The following is a 20,978-nucleotide window of genomic DNA, read 5'->3' as shown; positions in this document are numbered from 1 at the left end:
TATTTTGTAATTCTTTTTCCAGTGACTCTAAAGTAGTATCATGATAAAGGATAGTTCTGACATTTGGTTTTATTATATATTAAACTCGTTTTATCTTCTAAAAATAAATCCATTCCCTTATTCAATAAATATTTACTGAGTATTGGAGATACAGCAGGCAAAAATTCCTGTTTTCATGGAGGTCATAGGCTATAGGGGGGACACAGATAATAAATATTTTAATAATATACTATGTCAGAAGTTGCTAGATGCAATAAAGAAAAATAAATTAGTGAAGAGGAAGGATACAAAGTGCTAAGGGGGAGAAGATACAATAAATGGAGTAATCTTTGAAAGCCTCACTGAGAAGTTGCCATTTGAGCTATGAGCTAAAGGAGGTTAAGCAGTGGCATGGTAACCTAGAGAAGAACCCTCAAAACTATAAGAACAACAAGTGCAAAGGCCCGGGGGAAGGCAACCTGGTTGTCATGTTTATATCAGTGAAAAACACAGAGAACACAAGTACAAGGAAATAGTCTTCAGCCATGCTACCCTGAACAAGCCTGATAGTATTTGGATGGGAGACCACCTAGGAAGACCAGGTGCTGTAGGCGTAAAAAAATAAAAAAATAAGGGATTGCAAGCTGACAAGGTCCTAGGGTTGCCTCACCTTAAAAACAAACAAACAAACAAACAAACAAATAAATAAATGTATGTATGTATGTATGTATGTATGTATGTATGTACGTATGTACAAGGAAATAAATCAGAGAGGTAGCTGAAAGCCAGATAAAGTAGGGGCATGTTTGTCACTGTTGGTAGAGACTAGTGAGATAGGAAGCCACTAGAGAGTTCTGAACATGGGACTGCCATGATCTAACTCGTGGTATCAGAGGGACTCTGGCTGCTTAGTTGAGTTGGAAGACTATTGAAGTGTTCAAAGAGAGAGACAGCAGTGGACTGAACCAACATAGGGATGAGTAAAGTGGTGAAAAGTGATTGGGTTCTGAATATATTTTGAAAGTAGAGCTGGCAGTATTCGCTGATGGGATCATGTGGCATATGAGAAAGAGAGAGGAGTCGGTATAATTCTACAGTTAGGACAGCTGTTTATGTCTCCAGGGATTTGAGTTTTCTGGGGCAATATCTCCTACTATAGAGAATGAATAAGTTGCTGAGACAAAGATTCGGTTAAGAATCTGAAACCTCTTTTTCTGAACCAGCGTATTCTCCATTTCAGCTAAGTGGCCTGTTTTTTCCCCCCATGCCCTCAGGCAACTATATTTCGAAACTGGCCCAGGCTAAGCAACCAATCCTTATTTATCTAAGATTTTCTTTAGTGCTGAGGAATCATTATTATTCTTTTTTCCTGCTGAATTCTTTTGGCATGCAGTCTTCTCTATGATCTTGCTTTTCTCTGTCTCTCAGTGTTGTTTCTTGCCAGGCTGCCTCTCTTGCTACCTACCCCGCAGCCCCTCTAGACTTCTCTCAGTTCTTCCAAAAGAACAAATTATATCCAGCTTTGTTCGTGTAATTGTTTTCTATCTCATCCCTCCCTTCTGCTTTCACCAATGTATACTAATTGGAAGCTTCGTGAAGGCATGGGCCATGTTTATCTTGTTTTTGTCATTATAGCTCCAGCATTTATCACAATGCCAGTTTTCATATACGTACTCAATTTATTTACTAATTGAATTTATCCTTTAGTTCTTGATATCTCTTGATTGTGATTAATTCTCTTAAAATTTGGCCACTCTACTCTGCCCTTCTATCTGTTAACTATTCCAAGTTCTTGAATTTGCTTGGATATCCTGGTTTGCTCTGAGAACCAATATTTGTAAGTTGTCCCAGTTTATGCTTGCCTACCAAGCACCCTGCTTGGTATAGATCCTGCTTGAACAGATAAGTGTTCTTCATGTATGCCCTGATTCAGACTTGTTTACCTGTTGCTGACCTCATAACATCGGCTTTTCTCTGAGCTCAGTTTCACTCCTGTGTCTTCTGACTTTCCTGAAGAAGGATAGAGAAGTCACTCCACATACTCCAAAAACTTGTTTCTAATCCTGGGATATGAGTGATTAGAAGAGGGATTTGCACTTCTGTGGGGAATGACACAATGGGTCAGCTTTCATTTCTACTACTCTCTCCAAGGTAATGGGGAAAACCTGGCTAATTTGTCATTTCTCTGGTCATCTTTCAGACTTAGATCTAGCAAGTCATTCTACAGCTCACCTCAATAGAAAGTAATGTCTTTATATATACCTCTTTTTTGACTTTGATTTTCATTGCTCTTTCTTAGCTTTTCATTACATCTAAATTATTAGAATTAATAATTTGCTTGTAAGTAATTCCTCAGTTAATCTATAGAGTTTAACACAGGTTCCTAGGAATTCAACTGTAATTCCCTGAATGACTTTTTTTGCCAGTAATATTACTCAGACCATCTTTATTTATTATATCAATCAACTCAGAAATAAATAACATTACCAGATTTTCTTTCTACATTTTTTAATCTTAACATACAGGAAGCCTTGGCTCGAGCTTTTTGGATTGACATCAAGCGCATGGATGACCCAGAGTGTTACTTTAATTCTTTGCCAAAAGAGTTAGAAGTAAAAAGAGATCGGATGGTACATTTACTTGAAAGTGTTGGCCTGAAATCCATAGTTCCTGATGGGGGATACTTCATCATTGCTGATGTGTCTTTTCTAGGTTTGTAAAGGTTTTATTATTTCAAATGTACTGAAACTTACATGTAAAATTTTATCAGAATTATGAAGAAAAGATTGGTGTCAAAGCCATATCAACATTTTATCTGTGGAAAAATGGATTTTCACAAAGTCAATGTTTTTCTACTATAGTCTTGACTTTGAGGTACTTGACCTTAAACATGATTGTTGTTACATAGTTATAGAATCAGTTGTTCTATTTATTCTATTAAACATAGAATTTACTATCATGTTATTCTGGTGTATAATTTAAAACAGATACATGAAATAATATATATGCCCTCTGTCCCTTTGAGTAAAATTTTAGTTTCCTTTTTATTTGAAAAATATAAGGTTTCTAGAATGTGGATACCATCAAGGATCATTTGCCACTTTAGACTATACCAAAATGAAGTAAAAAGGAAAATGATATTTACTGAGGGTCTACTACATGCCTAGGACTTTCAAATACCCTTTTAAAAAAAGCACTGTTAGTGCCATTTTTAAAGACATAAAGACTTAGAAAGTTTTAAGTAACTTGCTTGAAGTCACACAGTTAGATTCTAAATAGTTCTGTCTCCAAAAAGCAATGGTCTTTATATTGCCCGAAATTGTTATGTGTAATTCTGACATGCTATATAAACCTAAAGGTAGAAGCCTAACATTTTATACATAATTTAACTTTCTTCAAAAAAACTATAATGTTAGTAATAGTAAATGTAAAAGCATAATTTATTCTCACAGAAATTATACTCATTCTAAATTAAATGTTTTAAGGTTTTATTACAATGAAGCTATATGACACTGAACTTGAAAAGCCTTTTATATTACCAAATTTTATAAAGCTGGAAACTTTTGATTTGATAATAAAAGTGATTATTATTTCTTCATTTTTTGTGAGAGAAACAGAGGCCACGGTGACCAGAGGTTCTTGCTGTCCTATTGCTAGAGAGCTGTATTTGTCAGGCTCTTAAGCTTTATTTTTATGTAAAATCCATTAAGATGTTGTATACTCTGAGGTTTGGAAACCACTTTTCTATATTGGGTCTAAATGTGGAGCTTATGTCATGACATGATAAAAATAAATAGCATAGTTGTCATCACTTATATTTTTGCCTTTGAATTGGAAATTGCAAAATTTTCAACAAGAATTATTTTGTATAAAAGAAATTGACTTATACTTCATGTTCCCCAAAGGAATTTGAGCTAACTCAGAAGTCTTCTGTGCAATAATATCCACATAGAAATGTTCATTTATAATAGAAAATCAATGTCACATAGGAGGAGGAGGAAGCAAGTGTTTAAGTCACCTAGTTTCATTTAGTGTTGTAATTAGCATTAACTTGTGACTAAACGTCATGGCAGCACAGACAAAAAGAAAAATTGAATTAGTTACATAATTGTTGAGTAAAAGGAAACCTTTTAGAAAAAATAATTCTTTCCTGGAATCAAACTTTAAAGTATTTATGCTATAGTAGGTATTATGCTAAGAGGTTTACAAATATCATATTCTCACAAAAGCCCTAGGAGTCTGATGCTATTATATCCTCATTGATAGATGAGAAAGATGAGATAGGGAATCATGAAATTTACTGAAGTTAACTGATAAGTAGCAGAGCTGGCCTCTGAATCTAGAGATGCATGTTCTAACCAGGGAAATTGCCTTTTTTCCGCTATACTAAGTATCTTTCCAGATCAGTGAGCTTTATTCTGGAACTAAAAGGGGAACATTTGATTAGAAGACACAATGACAAATAAGGAAAACTATTTGTTTAGTGAGATACTAAGGTCCAAATTTATGGAGCAGATAGTGGGAATGCAACAACCAATTTTGATTTTTATAGGTTACTTAAATACCCTAATGCTATTAATAGGATTCAGACTTCTAACTTCAATAAAGAAATATTTTTTTAGTTCCTTTGAGGATCTCTGACTCAAGTATTCAGAAAAAATAGATTCTAACTTTCTTCTAACTATAAAATCTTAAGAATTTTATTCCTTTCTTTCCTTTTAAGCGCCATGGCAATAAAGTCATCTTTTCTAACCATTACAAGAATAAATGAGTAGTACAGCTAGTGTCAATTACAGTTAGTTAATATCCTCCTGTTCTTCCTTCTACTGCTATAGGTAATCATTTCTTTCTCTGGGTTGCCTTTGAATATACTACTATTATATATTTGTCACACAGAGTTTTCATATAATTTATAATAAACATTAACTTGTTAAAGTGATCATTTTTGATAGAGCCAAAACTGAATTAAATACATATACATACATATAGTGTGAAATACTTGAAATAGTAATTTAACTTTCTCATCTATAAAGTGAAGATTATAGCTACTGCTCAAAATTGTAGGACACATAAGTGAGAGAATCATGTAACATGTTTAACAAATAGTAAGTTCTCAATAAACAGTAGTATATTATTAGCATTATTATATGGAATTTTTACATTCTTAAAGCACAGAAGAGAATGGAAATAAAATCATTAAGTAAAAATATATTAAGATTTTTTTAAATACAGGTGAATCTTTCATCAATGTCAAGGATTTTACATCATTCATTTGAAGAGATCCAGTAATTTTTAGTGAATGAAAAAAAGAAGATGGTTACCTCAATTTGTTTTGAGCAATAAATTGTAAAATTTCATTGATTATAGTAACCATCAATGTTAGTTGCTTTGGGCAATTCAAAAAGATCCAGAGTACAAGTCAATAAAATTGAAACAATATGCTGAAACTGAATGCCAGAGAAATATCTTGCTCAGATCTTAAAGCAAGATTGGAGCAAGAGATAAGAATAAGGATATATATTTGAAATTTTTCTCCAAATTTAACATTTTTTTTTAAAGTATAATATAGGAAAGAATGAGGCAAACAATAAGGATATCACTTGGAAGACACTTTCCCTGTATAAATAATAATATTAATTTAGTCATTCAATGAATATGCTTTTCATCTCTTATAAACTAGACACTGACCTAGACAATAGGGATAATGATAGGTTGCCATATAGACACTTTGCCCTTGTAGAGCTTACAATCTAATAATGAATGACTATTTGGAAATGAAATTATTACTGAAGAATACTCTTTAAATTTAGACGTTATTTTCTTAAAGACGATCAGTCTTATGTTGATTCTAGATGGAAAGACAATACTTTTCTTTCCTTCTCCTTCCCTACTCTTCCAGTGCTAAGAGCTGTATGCACAGGCATGATCAACCAGATGCATATGTGAGTACCAGCTTAGGGTATAAGTGAAGCTCATCTGTGAATTCCTCACTTCCCACCCCATCATGCAGCGTGAGACTCCAGCAGATTCTATGACTTATCTTCTAAGAAAATTTTGAATCTTGATAGACTTAAATGAAATACATGTTGCCTAATACATAGGCCATCTAATTTTTCATTGTTGTTTTAGATGCAGACCTCTCTGATATGAAGAACAGCAATGAACCTTATGACTATAAATTTGTGAAATGGATGGTTAAAAATAAGGTAACGTTTATTGACCTTTGCAATATTGTGCTGTATTTTATAGTTAAATTATGAAGGAAACCTGCTGACGTGCTTTAAATAATGTTATCTGTAATTTTGTTACATGATAGTTCACTTCTGGCTATTTGGAGGATTTTAAAAACATTTTTACTTTTGGAAATCATTGTGAATATTTAGAAGTATCTATTTGTTTCTAATGTTAATGGTCCTAAAATTAATATTTGAATTATAAGTAGTTTTCCTATTTTACCTTTCTATTTATTTTTTAGAAACTGTCAGCCATTCCAGTTTCAGCATTCTGTAACACAGAGACTAAATTACAGTTTGAGAAGTTTGTGCGATTTTGCTTCATTAAAGTAAGTTCTCCATTCTACTCAAAAACACATTTATATGTGTTTTATTAATGTCCTTCCTTCTGATTTATAAATCACCACTTTTTTCTGTTACTAGATATGATGTGCTCATGTGCAGCTTTTAAATATTAGCTTGCTGCACAAAGAGATTTTGGCCAAGTGGGGAATGAAACGGATTGGCACGTGAGAGGACAGCAGTTAAATATTGGCTTGCTGCCATGAAATTAATAGCCTACCAGAACAAGAGTGTTGACTTTACAATGTAATCAGACTTCCATATGACATTACAATGTTTAGCATGCAATCAAAAATTACCAAATGTGAAAATACAAGAAATTGTGACCCTTAATAAAGGAAAAAAAGCAATAAATAAAAACAAATCTCAAGGTGACCCATATGTGGAAATTAGCAGACAGAGATTTTAAAGCAAATTATAAGTATGTTCAAGAAGTTAAAGGAAAATATGACTATAATGAATGAAAAGATTAAAACTATTAAAATAAAGAATCACTTGGAAATTCAAGAACTTAAAGGTACAATATCTGATATGAAAGATGTATGGGGCTTAACACATGGAGGATTGAGGATGACAGGAAAAATGGTCCACTTAAAATACAGATCCATAGAAATTATCCAGTCTGGAAACGGAAAAATTATTTTTGAAAAATGAAGAGTCTCAGATCTATGAGAGAATATCAAATGATAATATATGTGCAATTGGAATACTAAAAAAAAAAAAAGAATGTAACAGAAGAAATATTTTTAAAAAATAATGGCAAAGTTTTCCCAGATTTTATTGTAAAGCAATTTACAGATCTAAAATTTTAGTGAACCACACCAGCATATAAAGAAAACCACACCTAGACACATAATAAACTGTAAACCAAAGGTATTGATAAGATCTTGAAAGCACCAAGAGAAAAACTGCACCTCCCATGCACAGGAGCAGATATGAATGCTAGCTAACTTCTTATTAGAAACACCAGAATACAATGAAATGACATCTTCGAAGTGCTGCAATAAAAAATATATTAGCCTAGAATTCTATATCGAGGAAAATATCTATTAAAACCGAAAACGATAGATACATCCCTCATAAATGAAAGCTGAGAGAATTCATCACTATTAGATCTGTACTAAAATAACATCTAAATGTATTATTGCTGTGTTTAAGATGCGATTGCTACTGAAAACAGTCTTACTTAGATCAAGCCAATCTCTGTAACAACACACTCACCTGTAAACGTAGTTAGAATGTAAAAACTGTTTCCACTTTTAGAAACAACCTATAGACTAGGAAAGACTTATCCAGAATAGAGTATAAATATCAACAGACTAACAGTGTCAACATTTAATTGACTGCAATGTAGAAGAAATGGTAAGGCCATTAGTGTTCTCATCTTACAGTGGATCTATGAATAGAGGTATATGATTTGAAGTTATAAGCAGGACTAATGAAAGTTAAAAATAAGACTTCCAGTTTTAAAATGGTAAACACAGCCTTTACCCATTCTCTTCATGGAAATTATTTTAAAACAACTAGGAGAATGCAAAACAAATTCACAACTTCTCCAGAAAATGAGAAAATTGCCACAAACAGTGAAGGTAATGGTAGAAGATACCTAAAAAGGTTCCTGCTTCTACATCTTCATATTGTAGACAGACAGCAGGTAGCCTATCCATTATTCAGAGCAATAGAAACAGTTAAGTGTACTGGCAGTACACTTATTTTGGCAAAATAAGCCAAAAAGGAGCATTTTACAGTGGTTATGGGTAAATTCTCAGTAGCTGTCAAATGTATGAAAGGATGCTCACCTCACTCTTAATAAGAGAAATGAAAATTAAAACTGCAATGAAATTTTATCTATTAGATTAGAAATAACCAAAACAACTGAAAAGTTCCATAAGACACTTTCATAGATTGAGAATGGGAGCATAATTTGTACTCTTTGACTTGTTTTTGTGCTGATATATTTATTTGATTGTTTTCCTTTTGGAGACCTGCCTTGAATTTGTACTTTGAAAAATTCTGTTCACTTGAGATGGGATATTCACTTAAATTTTCATTTGTACTATTATGTTTTATTTTTTTCTGCTTTACCAAAATATGTTTATTAAACTGAACAAATTATTAGAGTACTATCCAAAACTTAATGAGCAATGGCTATAATTTGTTCAACTTGCCTATTTTAAATTAGGCAAATGCCAGTCAATAGTACCATTCACCATACTCATGATTGTGTGTCTCCATGTTTGTAAATGTTATTTTAGCAGAAGACAGACTTTGCAGATTTCAATGCTTTTAGAAAACTAGTATTTTCAGTAAAATTTTTCTGAGCAGCAAAGAACAAGAATTTTTTTCAGAAATCTTAGAATTGAATATAAACATTGGCAGAAGACACGACCAATAAATGTACAATTTGTCAAATGAAAAAGATTTCCCCAGTACAAATTTCTTTCCTAAAGACATTCAAACACCCTGACTCAAGATCAAGTCTCATTCCTATAATCTCACCAGATTATAACTGGCCCACATGAGGGGTGTTAGGTCATGTGCAAAAGTGAGTGAGATGAAAGGCAAGAAAGCAAAGTAAATTGATTTTACTTCGTCGTGAAGGAGAATTTCGAGTAAAGAGAATCCACTGACTTAGAGATCTTGCTGCTTGTACATCCCTCATCTGAAAGCCTCCGTAGTTAGCAGTGACCACAGCTGCTGTGAGCCATTGAAAACAAGGGCGTTTATGCCTCAAGTCTTGCTCCACGTGGCATCCTGTGTGTGTTGTGAGCTAAGGGAGTGGTTTTCTTTTGTTGTCTAGAAGCCTCTTTGAAATAGCTTTGTGATTTGTGCACACTTCGTACCCAAATGGATGAAAATAATGTATTTGGTCCCGTCAGCACAGACTCTGCCCACATTGATGTGTTTTATAAGTCTGGGTCTTCTCTGGCACTTCAGGCTTCTGGGACTGCCACAAGTGGCTCTGAATAGTCACGGCGTCTGCACTGATGGACATGGTTTTGGCTGGGATCAAGTTAAACTGTTTTTAATCTGAGCTGTATATACAATTTGTCGATCATTGTCTTGGTGATGTTCTTTGGCCCCATGCAGGTTAAGTTGTAGATTTCTCTGGTGTCAAGATAGTAGTAATAAAGTGCCCTTAACTGGCAGCCAACATTACAAAACAGTACGATGTAATGATTGGCGTCACACTTCTTCATTTTCTCTAATATTGAATTCTTGTGAGGCTCATGTACAGCCAGACAGCAATGGGATATAGCATTATAACGATTAGTTTGTTTGATTTGCTCTTGAAAGAGCTTGGGACCTCTGTAGTTAGCCACCAAAGCAAGGGAAGACGTTGCAGACACCATTTCCCAGTCTTTGTCCGTGCTCTTACTAAGGTTGTGGCTTAATTTAGGCAAGGCTTCCAGTGACTTAATTCACTGGGAAGGCATGCCCCCAAGTGAATGTCCTGGGACTCTGTTATTACTGTGGAGGCCAAGGACAGGCTAGAACTCAGCTGGGCCCAGCTTAAGTTATCAGGGGTCGAGGAGCACTTGGTTCCCAAATCACCGCATGATTCTTCCTGATGGACTAACTTTGGTATCTTTTTTTATATTTAAATCTTTACTTCATCTTGAATTTATTTTGATATGTAATGATGATGATTTCATTTATTTACAGAAAGACAGTACGCTAGATGCTGCTGAAGAAATCATCAAGGCATGGAATACGTAGACGTCTTGATAAATGCAAACTGTTAACTTTTCAGTTTGGAGTTGTTATTAGTGCTGCCACTTCCTGGATACTACAAAAGAAAAATCAGTACAAATGAAATTTAAGGAAATATTTTTATTTTTCCAAAGAACCTAATCCCTTGATAACAGTATTCAGGAGATATGATTTTTTTTTCAGTTGAAATGAATTAAAATACCTTCCATTACCATTTTATGAGTCAGTATAGCATCGTGGATAAGAACTGTGAGATAATGTTTCATGCTTAGCCTTTGTGCTTCAGTTTCCTCATCATAAAAGGAGAATAAAAAGTGTTACGCTTTATGAAATTTGTGAGTTGTGTGTGAGGATAAAATGGACTGATGTATATAAATCTTGGCAAACAAACACTCAACTAATGTTAGCCAGTTTTACTTCACCACTATGCAAAAATTCTTAACCTCCTTCAACTTCATATCTTTGCTTTGTCTACCAACCTGCGGTCCCTCCCCTTCATTTACCCATGGCTTTGAACTTTACTCACATTTATTTCTCTCTGTCCAAGTACTGCCGTTATCTGGGTGGCTTCAAGGTCCACATGAATTACCGAGGCTTTCTGTACTTTGACTTTCTCACAGCTGGTGACATTCACTTCCACTTCAGCCACTCACTGGCTTGGCCATGCCCTGAAGCTTTCATCATTCCAGACTGTTCCGTCTTTGGAATTAGTCGTCTCACACTGTAACCACTTAATCTTACAATATTCTCTCTCTCTTCCTCCTCCCCTTTCTCCCCCTCTCAAAATATTACTTCTTTAAACTCAATATAATTTCATATATATTATTTCTCAAAAACTGGTCCATGGTTCATTTACATCAGAATCAACTAGGTTCCTTGTTGAAAATATATTCTAGTCTTCACCCAGATATACTGAATAATAATTTCAGAATCTGGCCCTTTCCAGGTGATTCTTATAACTACTAAGTTTGATAATCGCTGCTATAGTCCATAGAACCCTTTATTTTATTCCTATCAGTCCCCTTATATCTTTACTCCCTTCCTCATCCAGCTTAGATTTCATCATCCATCACTTGGGCTGCTGAACACTGCTGTAGCAAAATGCATAATTGGGTAGGTTCTAACAACTATGGCTGTACATCACTGACCCAAACTAGACTTAATTCTATGATTTCGTAATGAACTTTCTCTGCCTTTTACTATAGCAGCAATTTTTAATATTCTCCGTTCTCCATAATAAAAATGTCCAACCTTCTCCATTCTTCTCACAACTCAAAGCCCACCACCACCAACACAATTAAATGACCTCTTCTTCTACTTCTGGGGGGATGGGGGGACGGGGGAGAACCACAACAGAAGCTGCCAAACCATCAGTCCCAACAGGATCCTACCAATGAACCTTTCACATCAACATCAGCATTCAGCCTTTCTTCATTTCCTCCTGAGGATGGGGCAGATTGAGGAGAAATTGCTGGTTAAACAGTTCCAGACTCAGCCACCCAGAAGGAGGCCCAGGAGAGTACCCGACATGTTTGATGAGTACCAAGAGTCTGGTATGGCTGGGTAGAATAACCAAGGGACAGAATAGTAGGTATTAGGCCAGAGAAGTAACAGGACCTCAAGGACTAGTGTAGGGGTAATGGTTTAATCCAGGGAATCAGAGTGCCATCCCATCCATCCTTTTTTTAAAAAAAAATTGTATATAAAGTGATTTTTGTAGCATAGTTTATAATTATTACAAACAGAACAACCGAAATGTGCATCAACACAATGGACTATTACACAGCATTGAAAATTCACAAACTATAACCACACACAGTGACATGAAGGAATTTCATCAACGCTGTTTTCATAAGGTTTCTTCACAGTACCTTCAAAGAATAAGCTGGAGTTCTCAGGAGACAGTGCTCTTTAATACTGTGATCATTAAATCCTCGCATGCAGGCCTCAGCCCTGAGGTTCTAGAATTTCTGTGCTCACTGTGGTGAGGGCTTCCTTCCATGTTTTGGTCCAACAGTCAGGCCTAGGACTGGTCCATAGGAAACTTCATGTCTGGGTCATCTAAGGGAGAGAGGTCACCATCCTTTCCACTTGGCTGGGATGAGGAAAGCTGACATAGGGAAAGAGGAAGGCATGGATTTTAAATATGGGGTCTGTGAGTAAATAGGGCAATATTGGACCAAGAAAATTTTTAACCTCACTTAACACCCCTGGGACTCTAGAGACCAAGGCCAGACCTGAGGCTTCCAGAAGCCTAACTAGATATCCAGGCCTAACTATGGTCAGAAACAGTGTAATGGGGTAAGGTGGGGAACCCAAAGGAGTTGGACAGAGGGGTCCACAGGAACCTAAAACTCACAAAACAATAGCATTGACATTGGCTCTGCCTGATATGCCCAGCTCGCTCCTAGATCTTAGCTCCACATCTTATTCTAGTGTTCACTGTTGTCGCTGCTGCTGCTCAGAGTATTCGGCCTTCCGATTTTTAAATCTCACCTTTGCACTCATCTAGGATGAAGTTTCTAGCCCCTTCCTTCCTTATTGAAGATTGGGTACTTGGTCTTCTCAAAAAGAGACTTCAACCTTTTCCCCGCTCTTTCTTGTCGAGAGTACATTTCTCGGACTCCCTTGAGGGAATCCCAAATCCTTGAGGTTCTTGCATCTTTTCAAAGGATCATCTGGCTGCTATGTTGAGATTAAACTGTAGGGGCAGCAAAGGTCAAGGTATGTAGACCTATTAGGATAATTCATGTAAAAGATCACCGTGTTAGCAGAAAGGTAAGAAATAGATTCTGGATATATTTTGAAGGTAGAACCAACAGGATTTACTAACAGGGTTTATAAAGGGCATGAGAGAAAGTGAGGGCTCAAAAATGAATCTAGTTTTTGACCTGAGCAACTGGAATAGTTGAGTGCTATCGATCACCAAGGTCAAGAAGGCTTGGGGGAAGTTCAAGAGGTGAGTTTTGAACATGTTGAGTATGAAATGCCCATTCAACTTTCGGGTGTATATACTGTGTAGGCAACTGAATAGTCAAGTGCGGAGTCTTGGAAAAAGGCTGAATATATAGGTATTTGAGAATCTGTAGCATACTGATGATATTTAAAAGACATGAGTCTGAATAAGAACACCAAATACGTCAGTATTAGCAACAAAAAGAGGATGAATGACAGCTTTAGACTTTTGAGAAATTTTACTGCAAAGTGGAATAACTCCTGGAACAGTTTTCCTTATTTGATGATTCCACTTTCACACACACACACATACACACACTCCTCACTTACTCTCAACCTTCTGCAATCTGGGTTCTACGCCCAATATTCTCTTGAATTCTCTAATGACCTCCATGTTCCTAGATTTAAAAGAAACGTTTTAGTTCCATCTGAGTTTACCTCTTTGTATTTACTACTGCAGACCATACTAGCCTTCTTAAAACCAATCTTTCTTGTTTCTATGATGCATATCTGCAAATTGCCTCCCCCCTTTTCAGTTTCCTTTGCCTGGTCCTTAAATATCGATATTTTGTTTTTCTCATTAAGTAATGTAATCTACTCTATATGCTAGTGATTCCTAAATCTGTGTTAGTGTAGTCCTACCAAATTTCAGGCCCATATTTACAACACCTCATTTGTCATATCAGGTGGACAGTTCACGGGCAAACCCTATCTAGTTTTGTCTCCACCTCAGTGAATGGTGCCACCAATCCAGTTCAAGTCAGAAAATCTAGAAGTCATTCTTAATTTTTCTCCCCACATCTTCAATATCTAAATATCCTAAATATCTATCCTGAATATCTCTTAAATCGATCATTTTTCTCTGCTCCAACTGCCACCACTCTGGTACCAGTCAATATCCTCTCTCAACTAGATTACTAGTCAACCTCTTAACAGTTCTTCCTGCCTTGCTCTTTCCGATCTACTATCCCTGTAGAACAAATGAGCTTTATCAAATGCGATATGATTGTGCTACATATGTTCACATAGCAAGTTACAGAAAGCCTAACCCATATGGGTTTAAGTCAAAAAGGAATTGTCTGTCTCAACTGAAAACTTTAGGAGTAGCTAATTTAAGTTACAGCTTGATCTAGGACTCATTATAACATGTCACCAAGCTTCATCCCATAGTTCTTTCTACCCTGTGTCAGCTTTATCTTCAGGTTGCTCCCTCCTGTAATAGCAACATGGCTGTAGCAGTTTCTAAGCATCACAGGGTAACACTAGGAGATCCAGCAAAAGAGGACACTGAAGCCCCAGCAAATGGTATAATGTGTCTTACTGGCTCATTCCTGAGCTACCTGCCAAGGAGGTTGGACATGTTAAATAACTTATGCCAACCCAAGGTCAACTCCACCCAAACTACATTGGTCGAAAGGAAGGGACAGAATGAAGAAGGGAGGAAATGGATGAGCAAACATCTTAAGTGTCTTTTAAAAGCCTTTCATTACTCTCCATCACTCTTAATGTAAAGACTACTCTCCTCATCAAGGCCTTCATTGCCCTGCATGATACTGTCTTTCTTATTTCTCCAGTTTCATCTTTCCCAGTCATTTTTCCTACTCAAATGTGTAGTCATAGTGGACTCATTTCCATTTTTAAATAAGCCTTTTTCTCTCTGCCTTTTAGCACACATCATTTCCTAATGTTCAAGCATGTTTAATATAGGGGGTGTATTAGTAGTGCTTAACTTTATGTGTCAGTATGTCCAGATATGTGGTCAAACATTATTCCGGTTGGTTCTGTAAGGGCGTTTTGGGATGAGATTAACATTTAAATCAGTCAACTTCGAGTAAAGCAAATTGCCCCCCACAGTGTGTATGGGCCTCATCCAGTCAGCTGAAGGCCTTAACAGAACAAAAAGCTCACCTCCCGCAAGCAGGAATGAATTCTGCCAGCAGACAGACTTCAGATTCAAACCGTAATACCGTCCCCTCTTCCTGGATCTCCAGCCTGCAGACATCCTACAGATTTGGACTTGCCAGCCTCTGAAATTGCATGAGCCAATATCTTTAAATCTCTTTATGTATGTATGTGTGTGTGTATGTGTATATATACATATGTATACATATATATACATATGTATATATACATTTTTAGTTTTGTTTCTCTGGATACAAGTGGGCTAGGAAAACTGAAGGTAAGTTCTCTACAAATTTCCAAAGTAATGAAAGAAGTCATTCTATGACATTATACTGCACAATAATAAGAGAGATGGACTTCACATAGTAAACTGGTGAATTTTTGAAGATTTTTATGGATGATGAGGAGTAAGGCAAAAATTATGGTTTGACTATCCAAAAGCCAATAATATCCATCTTCTCCTTTAACTACTTCTACAATAGAGGCTAAAAAGCCAAAATACCCAATTTCTTCACTTCCTTTCCAACTAGTCAAAAATGCCTGGGAATAGCATCTCTTCACAGAAAGAGATGAAAGGCAAAGAGTTAAAAGGCAAAGTTATCCTGAGACTTTTTGTCTTTTTTTGTCCTCTTTACCTTTCTACCCTCACCTTACCTGTAATGCAGAAGTGAGATCTGGAGGTGCAACAGCCATCTTGCATTCGCAAAGCAACTAGAATGAGAGTGAAGGCCTGCAAAATAAGCAGAAAGATGGGAAGAGACTGAGACCCTGGAAGCAATTTGGAGCCATTATAGCTAACCCAAGACTCTGTAATGCATGGGACAAATAAACCCGTATTTATTTAAGCCACCGTAATAGTTTTCTGTTATTTATGGATGAATGCCTTACTACCCAATATGGAGAATATGGTACAAAGATGAAATTTTTCTTCTAGAAGATAAATTGATCTGATGAAAAGACCTTTAGTCAGATAGAGGCTGATCAGAAGGCTCCTATAGGAGCCCAGGAAAAAAGACGATGAGGGCTTAAAGGATTTAGTATGAGAGAAAGGCAAATCACCACAAATCTTTGTCAAATTCATGATTTTTTTTCCCATCATTCCTATGATGAAAACAATTATATTATCACACAATCACCAAATATTTTAAATCAAAAAATTATTCCTAGATAAAACAAGAAGTCTCCTCGGTCTCAATTGGATAAACCCAAGGGTAAAATAAAACAAAACAAAAACCTCAGCTACGTTCCTGTGACATGAGAATTTCATTTTATTGCTGCTCTGAGAATATATCTAATTACTCAATCATGCCAATTAAATAGGAAGTTCACCTGCTGACAAACAGCTATCTTGGGATATATCAGAATAAATTGTAGAAATAATTGGATTTTCTAATCAATATTAACTTCATCATATTATACAGCTGCTATTTTCTTTGTATTTAATACAGCATATTTTTCTTATGTAAAACTTCATTTGTAGATAAATCTTGTGATTAGAAAGATGAATAAAATTTTGTCCTTTTGTCAATGAGAATGGTTATCCTGTCTGAAGTATTATTTTCATAAACACATCCTCTCATTAATTAGCCATTAAAAGCATAAACATCTTATTTTATCTGAAACTTTAGTGCTATATCTTCTAACACCATAATTCCATTTTTCTGTTAATTCCTGAGATGATTTATTTTAACACTATTTTTATAATTATTCTCGAAGCAGTCTTTTGGACAAAATATGCATGAAAGAGTACAAAACTCATGAAAACTGTTCAGTTTTCTAAAAAATTTTTTCTCTGAAATGTCTATCTCTTGATAAAACACGTCTGCCTGCTCTACCCTGGGGCATAACCATTTTAAAGTAAAGTCAGCTCATGACACTTCTCTGGAGAAAACCCTTCACTGCCTCTCCATCTCAGAGCAAAAGCCAAAATGGGCGCTCTGACCTTCGAGCCCCTGCATTACCTGAACCTACTCTTCCCTAACCTTATCTGCGGCTCCCTTTTCCTTAATGCGCTCCCTGCCCATCCCTGACCCCCAGGCCTGCTCCAGATTAGCTCCTTTAGACCTGAGGTTCCCTCTGCCCATGTCTTTCCCCACAAGGCTCATCTGGCTACCTCAGCTCTTTACTCAAAAGTCACCTCAGGAGAGCTTATCTGACCTTCCATTTTAAATTGTAAACCCTGCCTTTCCCCATCCCCTTCCTTATCTTATTTTTCTTCTTAGCACTTAACACCATTGAATTTACAATAGGTTTCTCTCATTTAATTTATCATCTGTATACCCTCCCTGATATAAATTCCACGAGGCCAAGGATTTTTAATGTTCTGTTTGTGGCTGTAACCCCAGCACCAAGTGCAGAGTTAGCATACTGTAGGCACTCAACAAACATTTGTTGAATTAATGAATTTCTTCAAATTGAATTTGGTCCTTAGAACACATTTTTTGTTGTTTTGTTTTCAACTTCAGGTCTCTCTTTGGCTCATGACTTTCACTTATTAACGATTTCCTAAAGTGCCAGAGATCATTCCTAAAACTGCAGCTATGATTGGCATGACTCAGCCACTTCAGCCAGGCTCCTGAATCACCTGTGCTGAGGGCTTCAGCTGATCAATCATGTGGGACTCTGTCTGACCTCTGGAAGCCCAGTCCCAGGATACAAGACTCAAAGTTGCACTTGGCTCTTGGCTCCAAGACCTATAGTTTTAGTAGAGTCGTGGTCTGCAAGCATCTTTAAACCATGTCGTGCATATATACACACGTATATGCACACACATGCACACACAGAAGCTTGGAATTACATCCATCACCCTTTTGCCTGGCAAGTAGATATTTCTAATCAGTGTTTGGTTCTCACTCTAAAATGATATTGAGAGGGTGTCTCAGCTCCTGCTGTTCGAACGTGGGGAAATGGGCTTTTAAATCAGTGTGGCATTTTTTGAAGGAAATTTCACAATATTTATCAAAATGTTATATGAGCATACCCTTCGATGCCCTGATTCTATTGTTAAGTATTTACCCTTTGAACATGCAAATGTTCACCAACAAATATTAAAAAAAAAAAAAAAAGCTGGAAACAACCAACTTTTCCATTATTGATAATGTAAAGAATGCAGTCCATCTCTTACTTGAAAAAAACTAATAGACTTGAATGTGATCTATGAAATTAAATAAAAACACATCAATAGATTAACATACATAGGTACAACACATATACATACTACATGAATTTGAATTATGCAAATTAGCAGTCTTTCTAGTCCTCAAAATTTTAAATAATTTTAATTTCCCAAATAAAATATTTACTTTAAAAAGTACATAATTTCAAGACTGGCAGGCACTGTGCTTACTCAATTGCAATATGGCAGTGTCAACTGAGCTGTAAATAGTGACATCTTTTGGCCAGGATGCTGAGGTGGGAAGGCATTTGGGAAATAAAAGGAATTGAATGACCTCCAGTGTAGTGAGATGCAGCATTGATGCTCCAGTGTTATTTTCAGGCATAACCTTTTGTTCAGGAAATGGGAGTAGCTGTCTACAGCGCTCGATAAATTATCTCAAGTCATAGAACCTCTCCTTATTTCATAATCTATTAAAGGGAATAGTAGTAGGTCCAAATACCTTTGAGTTCCAAATAAAAGTACTCAAAGGCATCATCTATCACAATGTTTAGCTATTTGAAAGCAAGCCATAACTTGTCTTCAACTTAAAGTGTAGCTCATATCATGTTATTATGGAACAATTTCATGAAAATTTGAAAGAATCGAACAAGTTTAGCTATTTTAGATGTAGAAATTTGTAATCAGTTTAGTGAGAGATTCTCAGAATCTCTATTGAAAAATCAAACTATCAACCTTGGGAATTATATTTTTCCCACTTCATTTTTTTTCTTTTAACCTTTTGACCCCTTCATTCATTTTCCCACCCTGCACCCTCTACCTCTGGCAATCACCAATCTGTTCCTTGTATCTATAAGCTTGCAGTTTTTTTTAAAGTTTTCATATATAAGAACAATCATATGGTATTTGTCTTTCTCTGCCTGACTTATCTCCTAATGTCCTCGAAGTCATTCTATGTTGTCTGAAATGGCAAGATTTTCCTTTTTATGGCAGAATAATATTCTTTTGTATATACATACCATAGTTTCTTTATCCATTCTTCCATCAATGGACATTTAAGTTGTTTCCATATCTTGACTATTGTAAATAATGCTGCAATTAACATGACAGTGCATATGTCTTTTCTATTTAGTATTTTTATTTTCTTTGGATAAGTATCTTGAAGTGCAATTGCTGGATCATAGGGTAGTTCTATTCTGAGTTATTTGAAGAACCTCCATACTGTTTTCCATAATGGTCACACAAATTTACAATCTTTTTCTCCACATCGTTGCCAACACCTGTTATTTCTTATCTTTTCGATAATAGCCATTCTAACAGGTGTGAAGTGATAGCTCATTGTGGCTTTGATTTGCATTTCATGATGTTAATGATGCTGAGCATCTTTTCATGTACCTGTTAAGGCATCTGTATGTCTTCTTCAGAAAAATGTCTACTCAGATCTTCTTCCCATTTTGTAATCAAGTTGTTTGTTTTTCGGCTATTGAGTTAGTTGTATGAGTGCTTTATATATTTTGGACGTTAGCCCCTTATCAGACATATAATTTGCAAATATTTTCTCCTCAGTAAGTTGCTTTTTCATTTCGTTTATGGTTTCCTTTGCTATGCAGGAGTTTAGTTTGATATAGTCCTATTCATTTATTTTAGCTTTTGTTGCTTTTTCTTTTGGTGTCAGATTCAAAAAATCATCACCAAGGCCTGTGTCAAGTTGCTTATCACCTATATTTTCTTCTAGGAGTTTTATAGTTTTAGGTCTTACGTTCAAATCTTTAATCCATTTTGAGTTAAATTTTGTATATGGTTTAAAATAGTGGTTGAGTTTCTTTTGTCTTCTTTTTTTTTTTTTTTTACATGTGTCTATCCAGTTTTCCCAGCACCATTTATTGAGGAGACTGTCTTTTTCCCCATTATGTATTCTTGGCTCCTTTGTCATGTATTAATTAACCATATAAGTGAGGGATTATTTCAGGGTTCTCTATTCTGTTCCATTGATCTATGTGTCTGTTTTTATGCCAATACTATACTGTTTTAATTACAGTAGCTTTGTAATGTAGTTCAAAATCAGGTAGCATGGTGCCTCCAGCTTTGTTCATTTTTTTCTCAAGATTGCTTTGGCTATTCAGAGTTTTTGTTTTTTTTTTCCTTTGTTTCTGTACGAATTTTAGGAATATTTGTTCTATTTCTTTGAAAAATGCCATTGGAATTTTGATAGGGATTATATTTAATCTGTAGATTGTTTTGGGTAGTATGGACATTTTAACAATCTTCAATCCACGAGCACAGAATATCTTTCCATTTATTTGTGTCTTCTTCAATTTCTTTCATAATGCCTTGTAGTTTTCAAGATACAGGTCTTTAATGTCCTTGGTTAAATTTATTGCTAGAGGTTTTTTTGGATGTAATTATAAACAAGATTGTTTTCTTTGTTGGTCTTTCTGATAGCTCATTATTAGCATATAGAAATGCAATAGATTTTTCACATTATTTATCCTGCAACTTTACCAAATTTATTAGTTCTAACAGATTTTGGTGGTTTTTTTGTGTTTTTTTTTTGTTTTGTTTTGTTTTGTTTTGTTTTTTGGGTATCTTTAATATCATGTCATCTGCAAATAGTGACAGTATAACTTCTTCTTTTCTAATTTGGATGTCTTTTATTCCTTGCCTAATTGCCCCAGCTTGGACTACTAATACTATGTTGAATAAAAGTATTGAGAATGGGCATCCTTGTCTTGTTCTTG

General features: G+C 35.5%; 1 protein-coding gene across 19 annotated transcripts in view; it reads left to right on the top strand.

Moving 5' to 3' along the window:
* Window positions 1–10,595, top strand: part of KYAT3 (kynurenine aminotransferase 3) — a 49,618-nt gene extending 39,023 nt beyond the window's left edge. For 18 of the 19 annotated variants that reach the window (XM_011355601.2, XM_011355603.2, XM_011355602.2 and 15 more), the window contains 4 exons: window positions 2,505–2,691; window positions 6,109–6,185; window positions 6,455–6,541; window positions 10,221–10,595. In XM_011355601.2, the coding sequence (XP_011353903.1) occupies window positions 2,505–2,691; window positions 6,109–6,185; window positions 6,455–6,541; window positions 10,221–10,274 (405 nt within the window). In that variant the 3' untranslated portion in view covers window positions 10,275–10,595. The remainder of the gene's footprint in view (window positions 1–2,504; window positions 2,692–6,108; window positions 6,186–6,454; window positions 6,542–10,220) is intronic. The other variant, XM_023528067.1, reaches the window with a different exon arrangement.
* The last annotated feature ends 10,383 nt before the right edge of the window (window positions 10,596–20,978 follow it).

This window comes from Pteropus vampyrus, unplaced genomic scaffold, assembly GCF_000151845.1.
Source record: "Pteropus vampyrus isolate Shadow unplaced genomic scaffold, Pvam_2.0 Scaffold22, whole genome shotgun sequence".
In the NCBI taxonomy this organism is placed as follows: domain Eukaryota; kingdom Metazoa; phylum Chordata; class Mammalia; order Chiroptera; family Pteropodidae; genus Pteropus; species Pteropus vampyrus.
The sequence above is the reverse complement of the archived record's forward strand: the minus strand, read 5'-3'. Positions and strand labels throughout refer to the sequence as shown.